Raw genomic sequence first — 23,408 nt, forward strand, 5'->3', positions numbered from 1 at the left:
TTGCAGTCAGACAAACTTGAACTCCAAACGTGATCGAGCCACTGACTTCTCTGAACGTCAGTTTCAGTTCAGTTCAGTTCAGTCACTCAGTCGTGTCCGACTCTTTGCGACCCCATGAATCACAGCACACCAGGCCTCCCTGTCCATCACCAACTCCTGGAGTTCACTCAAACTCATGTCCACAGAGTCGGTGATGCCATCCAGCCATCTCATTCTCTGTCGTCCCCTTCTCCTCCTGCCCCCAGTCCTTCCCAGCATCAGAGTCTTTTCCAGTGAGTCAACTCGTTGCATGAGGTGGCCAAAATATTGGAGTTTCAGCTTCAGCATCAGGCCTTCCAATGAACACCCAGGATTGATCTCCCTTAGAATGGACTGGTTGGAAATAGATGGAAAATAGGTGGAAAAATAGATGGAACGTCAGTTTACACATCTGTAAAATGGGGAATCAAAATGTCTTCTTCACAAAGATGCAGTCCAAATTGGATGAGAGACTATATAGAAATAACTGTTATAATACATGCCATTGAGTAATTTTTAAGAAATACAAAGTTGCTTAAAATTTCATTGTATTCTGTATCAGCAAAAGGTTTCCCAGGCACCCTGAAATGTTTTGACCCTAGCAGTTGAGTGGTTGAAAATGCAGTGTTCTGCCTTTCCCAAAGAAGGGCCCCTTCTTTGCTTTTTCTCGCCTGTTTTTCCTCCAAGGCAGGAGGTGGGCTGCCGCTTCCCTTTCTGCCCTTCTTATCCCATCCCTCTCCAAAGTATTCTCTCACCTCCCACTCGTGATTTCCTTAAGTGCTTTTAACAGTCGCTTGACACTGGAAGGATATTCTCAGCAGGCATGCAACCTGTGATCGCTGCTTGTTGCTGATGTGACCTTGTGGCTGACCTCTGGGAAAGCAGTGGGGACTGGAGGAGGCAGCCAGGCTTTGCTCCATCAAAGGGTCCCAGAGCACCTGGGAGGCAGTGGGAGGCGCGGCTCCAGATGCCTTCCCACCATGGCTCCCCACGTCCAGCGCGTCTGGAGGTATAATCAGGAGAGAATTATGGGAGGGGTTGGCTTCCATTGTTCTTAAACAACACCAACCCCAGACAAAAGGAAACAGAGCTAAGGAGCACAGTGCAGCTGGAAGCACCTTTCCGCAGTGTGCGTGTTACCCCTGTGAGGCGTGCAGCGCCCTTGGGAGCATCCTGCCATCACTAGAGCCCACCAGCCATCATCCCATGGTCCGCCCCCTACTCCAGGGTGGGGGTCTAGACTGCCTCCTACTTTTCTTAATCTTCTAATTCCTATTCTCTTCACCAAGGGGAAGGTGATTGAGGTATAGGAAATGGAGGGGAAATGCAAAGCCCGTACCTCCATTTCACAACTCTTAGATACAAAACTGCTCATCAGATTTGTGATAAGTCACAATATATGCCTTTGAGAGGCTGCAGGCTGTCCAGAGGAGGAAAAGGCAAGCATCCCACCAGGTTAACAGCACCACAAGAGATAACCTGTAGTGGAGGGATTCAGTGCCAGGGAAGTGGATTTCACATTAAGTACGTCATCCCTGTCTTTGTGACTCTTGAACTTTTCAGGCACTTTGCCCCAAATCACACAGCCTAGACGACCTAAAGGGGCTTCCAGTGCCCACCGTGTTCACAGCCCCGCTCCTGAACACTTCAGTCCTGTTCACCTTGCACTCTACTTCCTAGCCCTCGTGGACCTTCTGAAGTTTGGGCTTTATAACGAATGATCCTGTTTATAGACATGGTTCACTGCTCCAGCTGCCACTCTGCCCCTTCAGTGCCTTGCCTCCATGGCAATTTTCATGCATATTCTCTTAACTAGGCTGCTTCTAGCTTGCCTGGTCTTATCCATCCGCCCTCAGGAGCCTGTATTTCTACCACTCCACTGTGAGCTGTGGAACCATTAAGTTCCCCAGGGCCCTACAGACAGGACCCAGACCCTGAGAGTCTGAGGGGGAATGATGAGTAGCCTCTGTAGGCTGGAGTCTGTAGGGCTTCCCAGGTAGCACTGTGGTAAACAATCCACCTGCAGTGTGGGGGCCGCCCAAGATGTGGGTTTGATCCCCGGGTTGGGAAGATGCCCCGGAGGGGGAAATGGCAACCCACTCCAGTATACTTGCCTGGACGATCCCATGGACAGAAGAGTCTGGCAGGCTGCAGTCCATGGGGTTGCAAAAAGTTGGATATGACTGAGCACACGCACATGTAGTCTGGAGGGTCAGCACAGCCTCGTGGACCACGTGGACCTGAAGGCTGGTATGATTTGAGTAGGGCAAGAGAAAGGATATTGATATTCCAGGCTGGAGCAAGAGAGGGCCTTGTTATGACTTGTTAACAGCTGTTAAAACCGTCAGTGTGAAGGAGGAGTTTAGAACTGGAGCTGCCACAGAGATTTAAGGATTATCTGTGGATTTCAATGCTATTACTGTTCTTTACCAGAGGGGAGGGGAGGGGGAGTTGGAATGAAAGCAAGAAAGTAAAGCCTCTAGTGTGGAGTTATGTCAGACTCGGGGAGTCATTCTACTCCTCTTCTAGACGTGTCTCACATTCCTGTGCTAGAGGCTCGTCAGTCTCTTTTTGACCCCTAGCAAGAGTGCCCTTTACAAGTTACCCTGCGACTGTTCATGCCATTTAAAATAAATCAGAGCTAAGTGGGTGATCGTGCTGTCTTCCTTGTAGACCACTGCTTCTGTCCTTTGTTGCCAGGTTCCTGCAGTTAATCTAGCGCCATTTCCAGAGACTGATCTTCCCATCCTCCTCCATGGGCCAGAGGAGGCATCTGAGTAGCCACCAGAGTCCTTTGTCCCACTGGGCTCCAAGCACTGTCTGAAATCAGACTTAGATCATAACAACAATAGCAAAGTCTAATTATGCAAGGCAGAGGATGTGTTAACTAACCTTACTATGGGAAACATTCCACAATATACACGTGTATCAAATCATCACCTTTGATATACACGTCATGTTTACCTTAAATGACACACTAGCATGTGTCCATGAGGTCTGTAATAGAGATCAGGAAAGCTGGTGAAATAGACTTCAGAGAGACTAGAGAAGCTATGTGAGAAGGACTAGAGCTTTCTCTTTCGATAGGTCAAGTAGTTCCATAGACTTGTCTTAAACTCTTATATATGGAATTCTCATCTTTTTATTCTTTTCTTTCTTTTTTGTATATATTTTAGCCCAGAGCCATAAAAATAGTTTTTAGGGAAGAGTGGCCTTATTGTCTCACAGCAAAATTTATTTTTAATTTAGAAACCACTCCTAAAGGGATTCTCTCATCTTTTCCCCAAAGTGATGAGCTGAAATATTTATTTTGTTGGCCCTCCGACCCATCTCTGCAGGGCTGGGTGAGGACTGTGTGACATGTTTCAAGTAGCTAGCGGGTGAGCAGGTAGGGAAAGCAGGAGATCTGTGTACCTTTGTTAGTTTCTCATGCTTACTGTCCTGTGTCAACTTTGATTCCGACTGGGACTCCAGATGTGGAGTCTGAGAGATCATCTGATCCAGGCAGGAGGACGGGGACAGAGCTGCGTGGGGAAAGTTGCAGGTGCCTGCAAATGGTGTCTTGCGCACCATTTCCTGACAAGAACAGCTGCTTAATGAGCATTTGCCATGTGCCATATGCCTCTTAGATTCCTGAAGAACCTGTGAGCCTGTTGTGCAGACTTGTTGTACAGGTGGGGAAACTGAGGCCGGGGGAACCAGGTAGTAAGTGGAGACCCCGTGGACTGGGCTTCCTAGGTACCTCAGTTGGTAAAGAATCCGCCTGCAATGCAGGAGACCCCGGCTCGATCCCTGGGTTGGGAAGATCTACTGGAGAACGGATAGGCTACCCACTCCAGTATTCATGGACTTCCCTTGGTACCTCAGTTGGTAAAGAATCCACCTACAATGCAGGAGACCCCGGCTCGATCCCTGGGTTGGGAAGATCCACTGGAGAACGGATAGGCTACCCACTCCAGTATTCATGGACTTCCCTTGGGACTCAGCTGGTAAAGAATCAGCCTGCAATGCAGGAGACCTGGGTTCGATCCCTGGGTTGGGAAGATACCCTGGAGAAGGGAAAGGCTGCCCACTCCAGTATTCTGGCCTGGAGAATTGCATGAACTGTATAGTCCTTGGGGTTGCAAAGAGTTGGACATGACTGAGCGACTTTCACTTCATGGACTGCAGCACACCAAGCTTCCTTGTCCTTCACTGTCTCTTGGAGTTTGCTCAAACTCATGTTCATTGAATTGGTGATGCCATCCAATCCTCTCATCTTCTATCGCCCCCTTCTCCTCATGCCCTCAGTCTTTCCCAGCATCAGGGTCTTTTCCAGTTAGTCGGCTCTCTGCATCAGGTAGTCGAAGTATTGTCGGCTCTGGCTGGCTAAGCAGTGTGACTGGGCCAGTGGAGAACAGTTGCCTTCCAGGTATCAGAAATAATCTTAAAATATCTGATCCATGTTGAGACTGAGCCATAGACAGGTCCTTCTCAAAGCCGATGAACCAGGTCTGAAGTGGTAGGGTTATGTCATTTGAGTGTCACAGCAGAGCTGGCTTCAGGAAAACCTAGGAGGAAGACAGAACATGTATTTAATAATCGTTATCTGTTTCCTTCAGCATCCTGTACTTATATGCTAGTCCTGGCCCTTTAAGGAGTATTACTTCTTTTTCCCCAGTGAAACTTAACCATCCATCTCAACCCGTCAGCTTCTGAGATGACAGCTGACTCACCCAAAAACTCATCTGTGCTCAAGTGCTTATGGTGATCCCACGGCCTACTCTTGTCTTGTAATATCTACTGATTTTTAACTCTGGGAGCTCAGCTCAAGTGAGTACCTTAGACTTACGGTAAATGACTTTGATAAGGTTTTTAGATTTAATGGCTTATGCGGAGACCTTTTGGATGTAACGAAGGCTATGGCTGCTTTCTGCATAATGTCATGTTGGGTATCGATTCATCCCTCCAATGCCTGGGGAAGCCCTTTGAGTCAGAGCAGTGGCCTTTGTTCAGTCTTGTGACTGGGCAGTGGTGGGCAGAAGGATGATAGACGTGTAGTGTTCAGCTCCTCTCTTCTCACTTTGCTTCGGCTCTCCTGCTTGGTGTGTTCACGTGTGTGGTGTCATCTTCCTCTCTTCTGGCCAGACTAATGCTCTGTCTCCAACAGCACTGACTTGGAGTCCGGGGAGAGCCTCAGGTAAGATGCTGAATGTGTGATGAATTGATGTTCATCTCCTTCCTTGACTGTCTGCCTTGAGCAGCCTTCCTCCCAGCAAGGGCAGATTCCTACAGGCCAGACCTGTTGACTGTATCATAAGCTTTTAGAATATTGGGAATGGAGATGAGACATTCTTAATTTCTTCTCCATTTCCTGGGAGACTCCTGACAAAAGAACGTGTACTGCAGGGGCAGGGACAGGACACAGTAATAAACAGGCAGGGAGCCAGGCCTCTGTCTGAATGGTGCCCTTATACAAACATCTCTGCGCTCATCTCAGAGAAGACGTGCTGGCAGCGGTGCCTGAGTTATTAACTTGGCGCAAGAAACCTCCTTATAGTTTCCTGTTTCCCTGTTACACAGCCCTCTAGATATAGAGAGTTCCCCCTTGGGCCTTAGACCCTTGGACAAGTGAATCTGGCTGTGGCAAAGAGGGAGTCCTTGGTTCTTCTTGGGAACAAAAGTCCATTCACTCCAGACCCCCAGCATCATGCTTGGCACCTGCATTCCTTGTCTAGGCTGTCTCAGGCTTGCTCTGATGATACAGTCCCATTTGAGCAGCCCGATGCCTGCCTTCCACCGACACGGGATTTATATTGAGTTAACCACTGGCTGTTTGGTTTTCCCCCTTCTCGAAACATCTGTTTGTGCTGCCCGGGGGAGCGTCACACGGAACGCAGGCTGCACATTTTCAACATAGCCCTTATTCACGTTTTGGAGTGGAGTGCTAGCAGTGTGGTAGACGCCATATGGAGCTCTGACACACTTCTCATCTCCTGCTCTTTCCCGTCCACAGCCCCCACCGCATCTCCTTAGGAGAGACTTCAGACCCCTGAAGATAAGCATTAGGATCTGCTGATGAGATGCTTCTCCTCTCGGCGTGCCCTTTTGCACTTGATCTCTAGCCATTCTGAGTTTTTCACAGCTCCCTGAACATGCCAAGCTGTGTTGCATCTTCAAGAGTTTTTTCAAGCTGTTCTCTCCACCTGGCATGCCCTTCTTCTGGCCCCATAGTCTTCCTGGATCATACCAGTCCATCTGTCAACATTAAGTGATGGCCTTTGCTGACTCTCTAGGTGGAATTTACCACTTCTTCCTTCTCTCATAACACACAGGCTACATTCTTTCCCCAACTCTGAGCTCATATCTGATTCCACCCTGCCTTCCCATCACCTGCTTATAGCAGGGGCTCAGCCACTGTGAGCTGAGAGAAAAGCAGCTGACCTCAGGATGAAGTAACATAAAACAGTTGACTTTCAGTTGAGTGCTCATTTCTTGTTAGTGAGGATGCTAAATCGTTTACATCTGTTATCTCACTTAATACTTGTCGACTCCGAGTGGTGGATCCCAGTACTTTCGCCCCTCAGCACACATGCGCCCGTTAATCACTGTCTGAGAACCCTGCTTTGCTGTCCTCACAGTACTTTCACCATCTGAAAGTGCTAATTTGTGTAACTCCCTTATCAGTTGCCTTTCTTTACTAGAAGTTAAGCTTCGTGAAAACCAGACTTTGTCAGTCTTGCTCAGTACTCTAATCATGTGTTACAGAACCTAATATATTGTGAATACTCGGTAAGCATGTGTTCACTGAGAGAGTGAGTGAACGGATGGCTCCCTATTACGCAGAGGAGCAGATGAAGACTTAGAGAGGTTGTTTTGCCGAACTCGCACAGCTCAGAAGGGCTTGGGTGGGAATTCTGGTCTTCCTCCAGAGTGGGCGAGCCTAACATGTCACACCACCTCCTGTAGGTGTTCTCCTAGCAGGTGGATCTTAGCGATCCTAGGAGGAAAACCTGCTTTCCTGCTGCACCAAGCTTCTGCTTGTAGGTCAGCCTTCCCCACCGCTTCCTTCACCAGCTGACTCCTTTCTCCTCGGCCGAGGCAGGTTGTGAGAGAGATTTTGTGCCTATCACCAGATTCGTCGTAAGTGCCAGGCATGTTGGTGAACACTCGGGGTGAACAGTGAATGAGAAACAGATCTGGCCTCCAAGGAGTCCAAGCAGCAAAGACTGACATTTACAACACAGCCACGTAAAGGCGAGCTGAATTCCTGAACCCCTACAGGCTGCATGGTCCGAGCAGACATCCCTCCAGCCACCTTCATCACCAGTTCCCTGAAGGCAGACAGCGGGGCATTATCTCGATTTAGCACCGATTTTCTTCTCTAGTGGGTTGGAGTGAAAATCAGCTGAAGCCTTGAAGCATATTTTCTATGCAGCCTAATTAAATAGGACCTGGGTGCCTGTCACCTCAAGACAAGTGGAATTGAAATTGAAATTGATGTCTGACCCAGAGAGACTCTGTCCAGGGCATGGTATCTTAGGGGCGGGCCCTTTTGCATGACTGCTGAAGCTCACAAGAACCAAGGTGAGAATCAGAGGGAAATGGCTGACTTGCAGCTGGCTTGCTACAAGGAAGTCACAGACTGGCTGTGGCTGAAAAAACTGGAAACGTCCAGCTGTATCTTTTTAAAAAAGAGACTCTTGGGATCCTCTAGGTAGGGAGGTGGTTTTCTAGTACCTGGTTTGGATTTGAGCCTGCCAAAGCCTTGGCAAAGTCTTCAGCAGTCAGCAAGGTCACCACCTGTACTACTGGTAGGGAGGCGTTACCAGTAACCCGGCTGAATAAATGCAGCCAAGCTGACTTCACATGCCCCCTCATAGCTCCCTTCACTCAGCACTGAGTCCCCTGTCCATGGTTGAAAGCAAGGGCCAGGCCCTGGTTGTATTCCAGCTCTGCCTTTGGGATGTCATTCATTTCTCTACTTCTCACTTTTTTCATCTGTAAAATGGAGTGGTGGTGCCATTATAGAGGGTTACAGTTAGGGTTAGGGTTATTAGTAAATAATGTGAAAAGTGAAAGTGTTAGTCACTCAATCATATCCTACTCTTTGCGACCCCATAAACTGTAGCCCCCCAGACTCCTCTGTCCATGGAATTCCCCAGGCAAGAATACTGAAGTGGATAGCTATTCTCTTCTCCAAGGCATCTTCCTAACCCAGGGATTGAACCCAGGTCTCCTGCACTGCAGGTGGATTCTTTACTATCTGAGCCACCAAGGAAGCCCATTAGTAAAGAGTGGTAGCATCCATTTAGTGATTACTTACAGCTATCATTATCCTCATTTTACAAATAAACATGGAAGCTTTAAAGAGACCTTTCACTCAGGGTCATACTGCTTTGCTTTTTTTTTTTCGCAATGCAAAAGACTTTTACTTCAGAAATGATATTTTAATAAAATGTTTCAAGCATCAAGAAATTTTTTGATATATAATATAAATTTAAAACAAAAAATTTTCAAATGTCGATATCAGAGTTTATAAAAGTCTTTAAAATGTTCTATGTAAATTTTGAAATATAGATAGGAAGAAAACTATGTATTAAAAGTCACAAAACATATAATAATTCTGATAATTGTAGTATAGGCTTCAGCAATATGTAAACCGTGGACTCCCAGATGTTCAAGCAGGTTTTAGAAAAGGCAGAGGCACCAGAGATCAAATTGCCAACATCCGCTGGATCATGGAGAAAGCAAGAGAGTTTCAGAAAAACATCTATTTCTGCTTCATTGACTATGCCAAAGCCTTTGACTGTGTGGATCACAGTAAACTGTGGAACATTCTGAAAGAGATGGGAATCCCAGACCACCTGACCTGCCTCTTGAGAAACCTGTATGCAGGTCAGGAAGCAACAGTTAGAACTGGACATGGAACAACAGACTGGTTCCAAATAGGAAAAGGTGTACGTCAAGGTTGTATATTGTCATCTTGCTTGTTTAACTTATATGCAGAGTACATCATGAGGAACGCTGGGCTGGAAGAAGCACAAGCTGGAATCAAGATTGCTGGGAGAAATATCAATAACCTCAGATATGCAGATGACACTACCCTTATGGCAGAAAGTGAAGAGGAACTCAAGAGCCTCTTGATGAAAGTGAAAGAGGAGAGTGAAAAGGTTGGTTTGAAGCTCAACATTCAGAAAACAAAGATCATGGCATCTGGTCCCATCACTTCATGGGAAATAGATGGAAAAACAGTGGAAACAGTGTCAGACTTTGTTTTTTTGGGCTCCAAAATCACTGCAGATGCTGATTGCAGCCATGAAATTAAAAGACGCTTGCTCCTTGGAAGGAAAGTTATGACCAACCTTGATAGTATATTAAAAAGCAGAGACATTACTTTGCCAACCAAGGTCCGTCTAGTCAAGGCAATGGTTTTTCCCGTGGTCATGTATGGATGTGAGAGTTGGACTGTGAAGAAGGCTGATCGCCGAAGAATGGATGCTTTTGAACTGTGGTGTTGGAGAAGACTCTTGAGAGTCCCTTATACTGCAAGGAGATCCAACCAGTCCATTCTAAAGGAGATCAATCCTGGGTGTTCATTGGAGGGACTGATGCTAAAGCTGAAACTCCAATACTTTGGCCACCTCATGCGACGAGTTGACTCACTGGAAAAGACTGTGATGCTGGGAAAGGTTGGGGGCGGGAGGAGAAGGGGACGACGGAGAATGAGATGGCTGGATGGCATCACCGACTCTGTGGGCATGAGTTTGAGTGTACTCCGGGAGTTGGTGATGGACAGGGAGGCCTGGCGTGCTGTGATTCATGGGGTCGCGGAGAGTCGGACACGACTGAGCAACTGAACTGAACTGAACTGAGTTAGTAAATGATTTCAGTGTGAAGTTCACATTTGATTTCACAGCATGTCACAGGGCTTAACCGAAATTTTTATTAAACTCATTATTTTGTGTTGGGGTATAGCCAGTTAACAATCTTGTGATAGTTTCAGGTGGACAGCAGAGGGGCTCAGCCATGCACACACACGTATCCATTCTCCCCACCGCTCAAGGTCACGCTTCGATGCTCCCTGGAGTGAGGTTTGAAGCCCCGCCTCTGACTCTTGGTTGTGTGTTTTTCCACTGTTAACCACGACCACAGGGACCACCCAGCTCTCCCACTCCTGGATCTACACCCCCGCTGACATTTCACCCACGGGAAGGAGAGGGGCAGTGAATAAACTCCCCTTTACTGCCGTCTTGGCCTGGACGACTCTCCCTCCATAGACCATCAGGGTGACGGGCAAATAGTTGAACTCTTAGAATCCAAACCTGTCTTGAGTCAGCTCACAGCTGGATTGTAGAGGGCTGGAAGTTGCCAAACATGCAGCTGTTTTATAAGGAAGATGGGGAATATCAATAACCTCAGATATGCAGATGACACTACCTTTATGGCAGAAAGTGAAGAAGAACTAAAGAGCCTCTTGATGAAAGTGAAAAAGGAGAGTAGAAAAGTGGGCTTAAAGCTCAACATTCAGAAAACTAAGATCATGGCATCCGGTCCCATCACTTCATGGCAAATAGATGGGGAAACAGTGGAAACAGTGGCTGACTTTATTTCTCTGGGCTCCAAAATCATTGCAAATGGTGATTGCAGCCATGAAATTAAAAGACGCTTACTCCTTGTAAGGAAAGTTATGACCAACCTAGATAGCATATTAAAAAGCAGAGACATTACTTTGCCAACAAAGGTCCGTCTAGTCAAGGCCATGTTTTTTCCAGTGGTCATGTATGGATGTGAGAGTTGGACTGTAAAGAAAGCTGAGTGCAGAAGAATTGATGCTTTTGAACTGTGGTGTTGGAGAAGACTCTTGAGCGTCCCTTGTACTGCACGGAGATGCAACCAGTCCATCCTAAAGGAGATCAGTCCTGGGTGTTCATTGGAAGTTGATGTCGAAGCTGAAACTCCAATACTTTGGCCACCTGATGCAAAGAGCAGACTCATTGGAAAAGACCCTGGTGCTGGGAAAGATTGAGGGCAGGAGGAGAAGGGGACAACAGAGGATGAGATGGCTGGATAGCATCACCGACTCAAGGGACATGGGTTTGAATGGACTCCGGGAGTTGGTGATGGACAGGGACGCCTGGCGTGTTGTGGTTCATGGGGTCTCAAAGAGTCCGACACGACTGAGCAACTGAACTGAGCTGAACAGGTTTCTTTGCTTGGGAAGGACTGGACATGGACTTGCTTCTGCTTTATCCTCAGTGACACATCATTGCTTGTCTATCAAACATGCACATTCTTTACCAGTAAGGCTTAGCCATTTGTAAAAGTAATCATCACTTATAATACAGCATTTTAATCTGCACCTGGTTCCCCCAGTGGTTATTTGTGCCTGGTGATCGCAATGAGAGTTAGGAAAGAAATGGATCCCGGGCTCACCTGTTTGGAAGCTGTCCGTGAGATTTCTGGGCAGTATCTCTAAGACCAGCAGGTTGCCCACACCTTGCCTGGGGAGACTTGGAATGTTTCTAGAACAGTGATTCTTTATGGGGTTGTTTTGATCATTCTCTCAGAATAACTATGTTGACGTTTCACTGGTCCCAGGTGCATTATCAGGTACCGGAGACATAGCAGGGAACAAAATAGTTAAGGACCTTTACATCTCAAAACAATTTTAGGTAGTGATCAGTGCTGTGAAGACAACACGAGGATCTAATGTAATAGCACAGGATTGGGCTTGCTACTCTAGATTGCTTGGTCAGGGAAAGTCTCAGAAAAGGTGACACTGGAGCTGAGACCTAAGTGTTAAGGAGCCAGTCATTCCCAGCTGTGAGGGGGAAAGCTTTTGAGACCTAACAGCAAATGCACAAGCCTTAGACAGGACCAAGCTCTGCTTATCTGAGGAGGCAAAGAGAGAGCTAGTGTGGCTGGCAAGTGGCATGAAATAGGTCAGAGAGGTAGGCAGGGGCCAAACCATGGAGGCCAGGGACTTTATTCTAAGGCTCTAGGAAGCCATTGATGGATTTTTAAGTGGGCAGTGCCATGACCTGTTGTGCATTTACAAACTATTACTCTGAGTGCAGTTTGAAAACTAAACAGTAGTGAAGTAAGGATAGAAATAGGGAAACCAGTCCAAAGTCAACTGCAGCAGTTCAAGCAGGAGATGGTGGTATCATTGGAAAAGAGGAATGGACAGCCACAGGATAGAAGTGTGGTGGGAGTGGACAGAACTCGCTGGTGGACTCAGTGGAATAGGGAGATTTTGAGCACAGTGGTTGGTACACATAAAGCACTCAATAAGTTATAGTTGTTGACTATTGTTATCAGCCAGCCACCTATTATCAAACACCAAGAGAACAAGCTTGAGAAGCCATCTTGAACGCATTCAAGTGGCAGAATGATACCTGTCATGCATGTGTGACAGCGGCGTTGGCTCTTCTCTCTTGTTAATAAATGGCATTCTTAGAGAAAATGAGGCTTGCAAATACGATGACATGTTCAGGAACCAGAAACTCATGTTCAGTTCATCTCACATTCTTTAGAGGCCCTGTTTAACTTGTGGCCTCTCTTAGCTTTAATTTCTTCATCTATAACTATACAGTGTACTGTGCACTTTCTAGGTGCCAGGTCCCATGCCCAGCTCTTTCTACATAGGTCCAGCAGTCTCTCTACGTTAATCCTCAGCTGATGCTTCCAGTAACTCTTCTAGGTAGGTGCCAAGTTGTCCTCCATTTCCAGGTAGGAACACTAAACTCAAACTCCCACAACTGCTGCTGCTGCTGCTGCTAAGTCGCTTCAGTCGTGTCCGACTCTGTGCGACCCCATGGATGGAAGCCCACCAGGCTCCCCAGTCCCTGGGATTCTCCAGGCAAGAACACTGGAGTGGGTTGCCATAATGGCAAATCTGTGACTCAAACCTAGGTGTTCCTAACTCTTAAATCCACATTCATAACCCTCTGTGACATGAGAAGTAGATTCTGAGAGTTGGCGTGCTTCCAATTTCCAACTTTCTACAACTTCCGGACCTCAATTTAAGGTCATCTTGGGACTCAAAACTACTGAGAACTAATATGGGACATTTGGGGAAAAAAGCCTACTATTCATACAGAGATTAGAGATTTATGTCAAGAGTGTATTTATTTATTGATCTTTTCTCCTCTGCCTTTGGTAGCTTGTAAGATACAGCAGCTGAGGCAAGAAGAAATTTGAAGTCCAGCATTTTATTAAACCTTACGATTAAGATTTCTGTGGAAGGAAACTGCTTGAGAGAGATTTGGTTTCCATTATGCACTTGCCAAGAAAAGATGAGGAAACTGGGTCGGGTGGATTTCCTGAAGGTACAGGGAGCAGGGAAGGTAAACCCTTGAGCTATTTTCTGCTTCTAAACTCCCACCCCCTGGAGTTGCCCAGGGCCTAATGGAGGCTTTGGAAAGAGTTCCTTTCAGCCCTCACGACAGGAGGTCGTCAGTTTTGTGAAATCCAGCAGTAGTGGAAGGGAGGGGAGGTTGGGGAAGACCCAACAGAAAGGCAGAGAAAAGGGAGAGCTTACAGCCCACCTGGCATTTCCCTCTTGAATTTCAACAGGAAACCAAATAATCAGCCCCTATGGCATTTAACGTAGAAGTTGTTACAGAGAGAAGAAACACACACCATCTCATCCCCACAGACACTGGAACTGCCCCACGTTGGCAGGAGTGTGGGGAGGATGGACATTCTCATACCTATTTGAGTAATGATTGTAAATCAGTACAGAATGATTTCTGGAGGGCATTTTAACAATAATAGATTAAATACTTTTAAAAATGCATATCCTTTGCTTGTTGGGGGAATATCTGATTCTTGGGCTGGGACAGGAAATATATAGGATGAGGCTGCAGTATTTTGTACTGTCAGAAAGTAAGGAAGTGTTTCCCCAAAACCTCAAAACCAACCTCACATTGATGAGGGTATGTCAGAGGTCACAGGATTGGACTATTACTAATACAAGAGCTCCCAAAGGCCAAAGCTGAACAATTTGAGCAACAAAATAAAGTAGCATTGGATTATAACCCAAATGTGAAATAATTATCTATGAGTTTATACTGATGTAAACAAATGATCATAAATAAATAAATGAAGAGACAGACCTCAAAATAAAGTAGCATTGGATTATAACCCAAATGTGAAATAATTATCTATGAGTTCATACTGATGTAAACAAATGATCATAAATAAATAAATGAAGAGACAGACCTCATGTTCAGAAAACTTCAAATTATTTTCGATACTCTGCCTTCATCCAAGGGGAGCGTAACTCCTCACTCCTTAGGTATAGCTGCTCATCATGACTTCTTTCGAAAGAGTACAGTAGGTGAAGGGGGAAAAAGAGTAACTTTCCAGTGGAAAACCTTTAACAAGTACTAGCTCAGCCAGGTGATCAAGGTCAACATCAACAGCACTGTCATGTCAATAGCATGTGCCCTTGATATGATGTGATCAGAACAGCACTTTACTTCTATGATTTTCCTTCTTAAGACCCATAACCACGAGAAGAAGTTGAGACAAATCCCAAATGAGGGACATTCTACCAAATATCTGACCAGCACTTCTCAACACTGTCAAGGTCATCAAAAACAAGAAAATCGAAGAAACCGTCAAAGCCAAAACAAGACGTAGGAGACCTGATGACTAAATATAATGTAGTATCTCAAGTGAAATTTGGAACAGAAAGAGGACATTAGGGAAAAAGCTAGGGGGATCTGAATCAAATATAGACGTGATATATATTTCTCAGTTCAGTTCAGTCGCTGAGTCGTGTCCAACTCTTTGAGACCCCATGAACCACAGCATGCCAGGCCTCCCTGTCCATCACCAACTCCCCGAGTCCATTCAAACCCATGTCCATTGAGTCGGTGATGCCATCCAACCATCTTATCCTCTGTCGTCCCCTTCTCCTCCCGCCCCCAATCCTTCCCAGCATCAGAGTCTTTTCCAGTGAGTCAATTCATCACATGAGGTGGCCAAAGTATTGGAGTTTCAGCTTTAGCATCAGTCCTTCCAATGAACACCCAGGATTGATCTCCTTTAGAATGGACTGGTTGGATCTCCTTGCAGTACAAGGGACTCTCAAGAGTCTTCTCCAGCACCACAGTTCAAAAGCATCAATTCTTCGGCGATCAGCTTTCTTCACAGTCCAACTCTCACATCCATACATGACCACTAGAAAAACCATAGCCTTGACTAGATGGACCTTTGTTGACAAAGTCATATTTCTACTTTTTAATATGTTGTCTATTTAAGTATTAATACTTATATTAATACTTTAATATTATATTAAGTATTATATAAGTATAGTACTCATGTAAGTGTTAATACTAGTATACCAAATTTGTTGCTTCATTCTAACAAATGCACTAATGTAAGATAATAGTATTAGAGGAAACTAGATATTAGAACCCTCGGTACTATCTTTGTAATTTTTCCTTTGACCCAGGAGTTTCCCTTCAGGGAATTTTTTGTTTGGAAATAATAAAGGGTGAACTTAAAGATTCACCAGTATGAATATGCATCACAGAGTATGTAGGTAATAGTGAAAAGGTATAAATAATTTATGTCCAGTATTAGGTATGATAAATCTGTACAACTTAATCATGAATTACAACCTTATAGAACTATATTTCTTGATAAGGAACAGTATTCGTGATGATAGTTGAAAGAAAAAAGTAGATATGAAAGAACCTATTGAAATATATTTTTTTACATATGCATAGGAGGGGTATAGGGGTTTCCAGATGGCGCGAGTGGTAAAGAACCTGCCTGCCATTGCAGGAGACAGAAGAGATATGGGTTGGATCCCTGGGTCGGGAAGATGCCCTGGAGGGGGCCATGGCAACCCATTCCCATATTCTTGCCTGGAGAACCCCGTGGACAGAAGACCCTGTTGGGCTAAAGTCCATGGGGGTCGCAAAGAGTAGGACATGACTGAAACTACTTTGCATGCGCAGGAGGAGTACAGATGAATATATTTCAGTGTGTTAAATGCCAGTGGATGACACCATGGGCTTTTTTTTTTTTTCCTTTTTATAGAATCAGTACTTGTTTGCTCCAGAAAGTACAGATCAGCAAAATCCAAGTTACTTTTTTAATTAAAAGAAAAAAGGTTGGGGTTAATTCCATTATAAATCCAGCAGCAGCAGTAGCAGAAGATTCAGTCCTACAGAAGGGAGTTCTGACAACAGATGGAACACTGGCTGGCTAAGAAGCCTGCCCAGTACTTCTGTTCAGGGGTCTCCCTGTCAAAAGGCACTGCCTGAACAGGCCTGCTGGTGCCTGTCCATCCTCTACAACAAAGGGCCACCGCCCACACAGCCTCTGTGGAGTGTGAGAAGGGCAGCCAGCTGTCAAACGATATAGAGGTTGCAAGGTGCATAGAGATCAAACTTAGCACTGTGGCCAGTGTGTGGATCTGTGGCCACTGGAACCCCAAGCCTCTCTCAGAGGTCCTACATCCGTCTATAGGGGCAGAGGCAGCTGTGAGGGCTGAGAGGCAAACCCAGTGTCTTATTTCCTTCTCCTTCCATAGTCATCCTACCCTTAACTGGAAATTTTTCATCTTAAAAAAGAACTTGCATGTACCTTCCAATTCATTACAACAACCCTTGGAGGTAGATAATTATCATCTCATTTTTCAGGTAAAAATTGAACCTAGAGCTCTTAAATGGCTGTCTCTTACCATCTGGGTTACCAAGGGTCAGAGGATCAGGTTTATGTCTCTCCTTTTACACGAGTGCAATTTCATATCTCGGAGAAGGCAATGGCAAGCCACTCCAGTCCTCTTGGCTAGAAAATCCCATGGACGGAGGAGCCTGGTAGGCTGCAGTCCGTGGGGTCACTAAGGGTCGGACACGACTGAGCGACTTCACTTTCACTTTTCACTTTCACACATTGGAGAAGGCAATGGCAACCCACTCCAGTGTTCTTGCCTGGAGAATCCCAGGGATGGGGGGAGCCTGGTGGGCTTCCATCTATGGGGTCACACAGATTCGGACACGACTGAAGTGACTTAGCAGCAGCAGTTTCATATCTGAGGGTCCTGGAATGTTCATAGGCTAGATCTACCATTTACAAGCTGTGTGTTTCAAGCAAGTCACGTAGCTGCTGTTGGCCTCAGTGTTTTCATCTGTAGGATGGAGATAATAATACTTATCCTAAAGTCACTCTCAGGGTTTAGTGAGATTGTATGTATAAATTGCTTAGCCCAGTGCCTAGAACATGAAGTCACCCATCTGTGAACAATGGTTATTATTGAAGGAGAGAAGATTCATGGGATGAAGTATAAAGGGATCAAGAGAGAAAAGTGACCTTCTCCCTGTTTCCTGTAATTTGCAAAAAGATGCAATAAGGCTGGTGCCACTTTAGACTTCAAGAACCACGATGAATTGGGTTACCAGAGCTCACTGAACTAGGGTCTGCCCTTGGTCTTGAGCAAGCGCTGCAGTTCATCAACCTGGTACTTGGGCCCAGCCAGAGAAAGAGGTGAAAGAACTTGAACTCTTGAGGCCAGCCTTCAGCTTGAGTTGGAGAAGTATGGAGCAGGAGGGTAGTGCACTGGAAGGAAGAGAAAAAACAGGAAAGTGAGAGCTCATTAACTGTCCCAGCAACGTGTAAGTCAGAAAGGAGCTTCACTTTCTCTGCTTCGAAAGTTTGTAAATTTCACTGAGGTGAAATTCACCAGATGAGGAAGTGAGGTCGCTCAGCAAAGAGCCAAGACTAGAACGGTGGGGCTCACGCGCTTCTCAGTTAGCCCAGGATAAACTGAGGAATTTTGCTTTCTATTTGTGTCTCTTTTAAGTTTACACTTATATCTCTTAAAACTAATTTGTATTAGTCCTACAGTCAGTCAGTCAGTTCAGTCGCTCAGTCGTGTCCGGCTCTTTGCAACCCCAAGGACTGCAGCACACCAGGCCTCCCTGTCCATCACCAACTCCCGGAGTTCACTCAAACCCATGTCCATTGAGTCGGTGATGCCATCCAACCATCTTATCCTCTCTCATCCCCTTTTCCTCCTGCCCTCAATCTTTCCCAGCATCAGGGTCTTTTCAAATAAGTCAGCTCTTTGCATGAGGTGGCCAAAGTATTGGAGTTTCAGCTTCAGCATCAGTCCTTCCAATGAATATCCAGGAGGGTACTCAAGAGTCTTCTCTAACACCACAGTTCAAAAGCATCAATTCTTCAGCACTCAGCTTTCTTTATAGTCCAACTCTCACATCCATACGTGACCACTGGGAAAACCATAGCTGCAGCTAAATATATGAGTTCTCATTCCTTCTAGCCCAGTAACCCCCGCACTTGCATCCTAGGCTGCTGGGACCGGTGAGTTGGGAGACAGGGGTGGCAGCGCTGCTCGGGCTGGTGGAGGAGTGTTTCTGATCTGGGCGTTCAGCCCACCCCCGGCTGGGCTGAGCACGCTCTCACTGGAGGTGAGCCACTGCAGCCTTAGATGGTGAACGGAGACTTCCCGTTAGTTCCTTATACACTACCTGTGTGGCTCCATTTTTGAAGACCACCACATCTATCATTTGGAATCCCAGCTGAGTCTAGCTTTCCTCTCTCGTTGATACCTCTTAATTTCTCCATCTTCATGAGTGAAAAATCTTTTCACAGCAGTAATAATAAATAGCCAAGAACTCGGCAGTGTAAGTGATGCCAAATCAAATTAAGTTGTATTATATTCTCAGGAAAAGAAAGTGACTCGTGAGATCAAAGTACTTACCCACCTCATTTATTAACTTCCTCGTATAAGCGTCCATCTGTGGGGACGCAAGCTGAACTATCTAAAAGCTTGTCAGGCAGGGAAACACTCTTCCATCATAATCACTTTATCAGCAGGTGTTGAGGGACTCAGTAGGATGGGGGCTTGTGGCCTGCCTCTAACAATGCCTTCAGTTTCACAGGCATAGCAAAATAGAAGGGAGGTTCACCCCGCTGGCAGAGGAAGCACAGCCGTCTGCTGGCTGGGCTTCTTGGTCGCATTCTGTCACCTGGACCCCTACCCCCAGCAGGTGTGAAATGTCAAATCACTCACCCAGTCACGATTTAGAAATTCTCAGTTCCTTTGGCTATTCTTTTTGTTCTTACACCCCCAAAAATAATTTAGAAAAAAATCATGTGTCTTCTTGCCCATTTTAATTCCTAAAATTATGCATCAAGTTCAGACAGTTGAAAAGGATGTTATTTCTGACACAGTGTGTTGCTTTATATACATTTTTGTCAAAACTTTTTAAATTTATAGGCAAGATACAGCTTTTTAAATTTATAGGCAAGATCCTCTGTATAATCTTATGGGCAAAGATGGTTTATATGGTCAAACCATCCAGCCAAATCAGTTTTGCTTTCTGTCAGATCCAAGTCTGGTTTCTTTTTTTTTTTTTTTTCAGTTAAATTGAACATAGTACACATTTCATGACAAGCGTCTGACTTCTGAATATGAATTCCTAGATCCATGAATAGATAAAGGCACACAGCTTTGCCAAGAGTTTACTACCCAGATGAAATAAGGGATTATACCCTTCACTATTTCTTACCCTGCTCTCATAGAAGGAAGACTTTCTAAAATTGTCCTGTGGCGAGATTCAGTAGGATGAGGGATATGCATTTCTTTTCTGAGGTGGAGGTAAGGTGATTGTAAAAAGTGGGAGTGACTGAAGACAGAACCTGGAGATCACAAGCATGTGCTGGGAGAGGTCAGTTTTAAGAAAGAGTATATGTGGAAGGTACAGATCTGGACATTAATTTCCTTTGAATCAGCCGTGACCAGATAGCCTCCTGGAAGATCACTAGGTACCACAAAGGTATGTGTACCCTAGTTTCAAAGCCTATGCTTTTAGATACACCAGCACTCTAACTGGGTCAGTCTGTGACTGAGGCCAGGGAACTGGATTCACGCCGTGTCCGTCCTCACCAGTGTTTTTCAGGGACTGACTTTTCTAGAGATCTGTTAAACAGAACCTGGAGGAGGGCCTGGCAGCCCACTCCAGTCTTCTTGCCTGGAGAATCCCCACGGACAGAGGAGCCTGGCAGACTACAGTCGGTGGGGTCGCAAAGAGTCAGACACGACTGAGTCTAGCAAAAGGGTGGGAAGCAGGGAGCTCAGCCTTTCTTTCTATTCCATATCTGTCTCCAAGCAAGCAAAGCAGGGCACTGTCGCACTCCAGAACTTTAAGGACATTTGGGGACAGGAGCGCACATGCTCTGAAATGTTACATCTCAGATGCTAGAAGAGCATGTGGAAAGAAAGGCAGGTGCTGCTTCTGGAGCAGAAAGGCAGGGTGGAGAAGGGAGCCAACATTGTGTTTATACTGCATAAAATGCATAGACCTCTCACAGTAACCCCGTAAGATAGTATTACCACAAGGAAACTGAGACCCAGGGAGGTTGATCAGCCCACCCCAAGTCCCACAGCTCATTCGTGCCAGAGTGAGTGGGACTTTTAACCTAGTTTAGTTTGGGGACTTCAAAGCCATTATATAGTGCTGCTTCTCTCGTAAATATCTACTACAGAATGGGCTAATACCCTTAGTTTATTCTCAAAACAGCAGTAACAAAACAAACACTTTAAACATTTCTGAGTATCGCTCCAATTGTAAATCCAGTGTGAGGGGTAGAGATGATAAGAGGCTGTGATGGAAGACTGTGCTTCTTCCCGTGGAGAAAGGAAAGGCTCCTGCCGGCTGAGATAAAATCCTGTGAACACAGATCAGCTCATCCAGAGAGTGAAGGAGGCGCATTCAGAGTTAGCTCACACCCTCCAGGAGAGATCACACACGGGTGAACAGAGCTCTGTGCTCTCGATTCAGTTCTAGTTTTTTCTTCTTTATTGTTGTAAAAAAGCCAGGTTATTAACTGTGGAAAAGGAGATGCTTTATTTGAAGATGCTATTCTGGACAAAACTAGTTCTCTCCTTCTGCCCCCACCTCTCTGTCCCCCCTCATCCCCCTCCCTCACCTACTGGACTGTAGAGTCCATGAGGGCAGCTACTGGGATTTCACCTCACTCATTGTTGTGCCTAGTGCCACGACTCACACAGAGTGTACAGTCAAACGAACCAGTGATGTAGACCTCTCTGGTGGCTCAGGGGCAAAAGAAGCTGCCCGCCAATACAGGAGACGTGGGTTCAATCCCTGGATCAGGAAAATCCTCTGGAAAAGGGAATGGAAACCCACTCCAGTATTCTTGCCTGGGAGATCCCATGGAAAGAGGAGGCTGAAAGGCTGCAGTCCATGGGGTCACAAAAGAGTTGGTGCCAGAATCCCAAGGTCTTATGCTTTTAAACTGTGATGTGAGTGTGGTCATTCAGGCCCCATAACAGATCTCTTTCAAGATAATGAGAAAAGATTTTATCGATCAGGGCTTCTGATCTTTTCTCCAAGTCAACTCTGCATGTCTTATAGTAAGGGACCTGGCCACTTGAAAGGAACTTAAATTTATTTATAATTTCATTATACTTAGTTTGGGGAGGTTGTTGACCCCTTTTTGAGTATAATGAAAATTATGGCCTCTGTCCGACAAGGAACACACAGATGAAATTTTGTATACAATTTCAGTAGGTTCATGAACCCTCTAAACTATGCATCTCAAGTTAAGAATGCTAAAAAGTAAGCCGCAGTTTAAGGGAAGGGCACACGCTGATGCTAGACCTCTCATATTTGAAGGAAAATGGACAAAAGAACATTGAGCTTGCTTTGGGTATAATACTAGAGGGGAGACTATGGCGCCAGTTCCAACTGTGCCTTGATTCTGCCAAGACACTCTCATGAAAGACCCTTTGTTCCCTTTGGGACAGATGCCACCAAACACTGCTCTTTAATGACAGTTCACTGACCAGCCCCTCCAAGCATGCTCCCTTCCTCCCAAGACTGGACAACAGGCAGAAAGAGGGAATAGAATAGGGCACATGGAATAGGGCAGAGTTTGGATAGTAGAGGTTGCTGGGTTGGATCTTTTGTCTCCTGGAGTACACTTGCCTTAATTTCAGGTTCCGTGTCTTAAAACGCTTTCGCCCTTAGCAGCAGTTCTACAGGTCTGTTGTCAAGGGTATTTTCCCTTACAGTCTTTCCCAAGTGGATGCAAAACAGCCCTGATTTTATATAGACATAGATAATCCGTTGTGAGGTTAAAAAAACAAATTTCTAGGTCATAGCTGGGAGCTAAGGCACCCCAGGTCTTTCCTCTTCCTGACTCCTGTCTTGACCAGAGGAAGATTTTCCCTCCAAGTACCCTAGCCTGACTCCGTGAGACTTTCTCCAGCCAAAACTAATCCCTAAGTTTCAAGGACACAGATCTTACTCTGTGGCTGAGGATTTTACGTCTCTCAGAGCTTCACTTTCCTCATTTGCCAAATGGGGAACGTAATGTTAATAGTAGGCCCTGCGTCCTGGGATTGTTGTGAGGAGTAATAGGAAGAATGGGCTAGGAGCGCTGAGCTTGGTGCCCCGGCACAGTTGACCAAGCTGACTTATTTTCAGGATGTCGCTGTTGTTCAGTCACTGAGTCATGTCTGACTCTCGCGACCCCATGAACTGCTGCACACCAGGCTTCCCTGTCTTTCACTATTTCCCGGAGTTTGCTCAGAGTCATGTCCACTGAGACAGTGATGCCATCCAACCCTTTCATCCTCTGTCGCCCCCTTCTCCTCTTGCCCTCAATCTTTCCCAGCATCAGAGTCTTTTCCAGTGAGTCAGCTCTTCACATCTGGTGGCCAAAGTATTAAAGCTTCAGCTTCAGCATCAGTTCTTCCAGTTCTCCCAGTATTCAGGGTTGATTTCCTTTAGGATTGACTAGTTTGATCTCCTGCTGTCCAAGGGACTCTGAAGAGGCTTCTCCAGCACTCCAGTTCAAACGCATCAATTCTTCGGTGCTCAGCCTTCTTTATTTTCAGGATAGTGACCCTCGCAGTGGTGGAGGAGGAACCAGGCAAGTTTGCTGCTTTTCTAAGGCTTTTACTGACCCTGCCTTCTTCTTGCCCTAGTACTTGCATCTCCAAGGACCAAGCCAGCAAGGTTCTAACCCTGAGCAGCTGAGCTTCGAGCTGTGCTTCTAAGACTCACAACTCAGTTTTTGGCCACTGACATACCGCCAACACCCAAGATGCCCTGATCAAGGCAGCTTTGAATGACTGTTCCTTTCAGCACCTTCCTTCCCTCCCTTCCCGTTTTGATTTCTCACTCCTTGTTAGAAACAGCTACTTATTGAACACTTCTGTATGCGTGGCACAGTACTAGTGCCAGATAAACAGTTGTCGATAAAATAGATAGTACTGCTGCTCTTTTTATGCTCTGGTGGGGTAGAGGGAAGCGTAAATAGCAAGCAAGTGATTTCTAGGATGTGATAAGGGCTGTGAAAGAAATAAGGTGGCGACGGACAGTGACCAAGGAGTT

The 23,408-nt window shown here is 45.8% G+C and overlaps 1 protein-coding gene across 2 annotated transcripts in view; it reads left to right on the forward strand.

Moving 5' to 3' along the window:
• The window catches only part of TRIM44 (TRIM family member 44), a 121,219-nt gene that overhangs the window by 92,011 nt on the left and 5,800 nt on the right, over positions 1–23,408 (forward strand). The window contains exon 5 of one of the 2 annotated variants that reach the window (XM_088843254.1): positions 6,014–6,608. The exons of the other annotated variant lie outside the window; for it this stretch is intronic. Coding sequence (XP_088699380.1) covers positions 6,014–6,053 — 40 coding nt within the window. The 3' untranslated portion in view covers positions 6,054–6,608. Of the gene's footprint in view, positions 1–6,013; positions 6,609–23,408 lie in introns of those variants that run through there. 2 annotated transcript variants of the gene reach the window in all.

This window comes from Moschus berezovskii, chromosome 14, assembly GCF_049115385.1.
Source record: "Moschus berezovskii isolate FMDL1 chromosome 14, NW_MosBer_1.0, whole genome shotgun sequence".
In the NCBI taxonomy this organism is placed as follows: Eukaryota; Metazoa; Chordata; class Mammalia; order Artiodactyla; family Moschidae; genus Moschus; species Moschus berezovskii.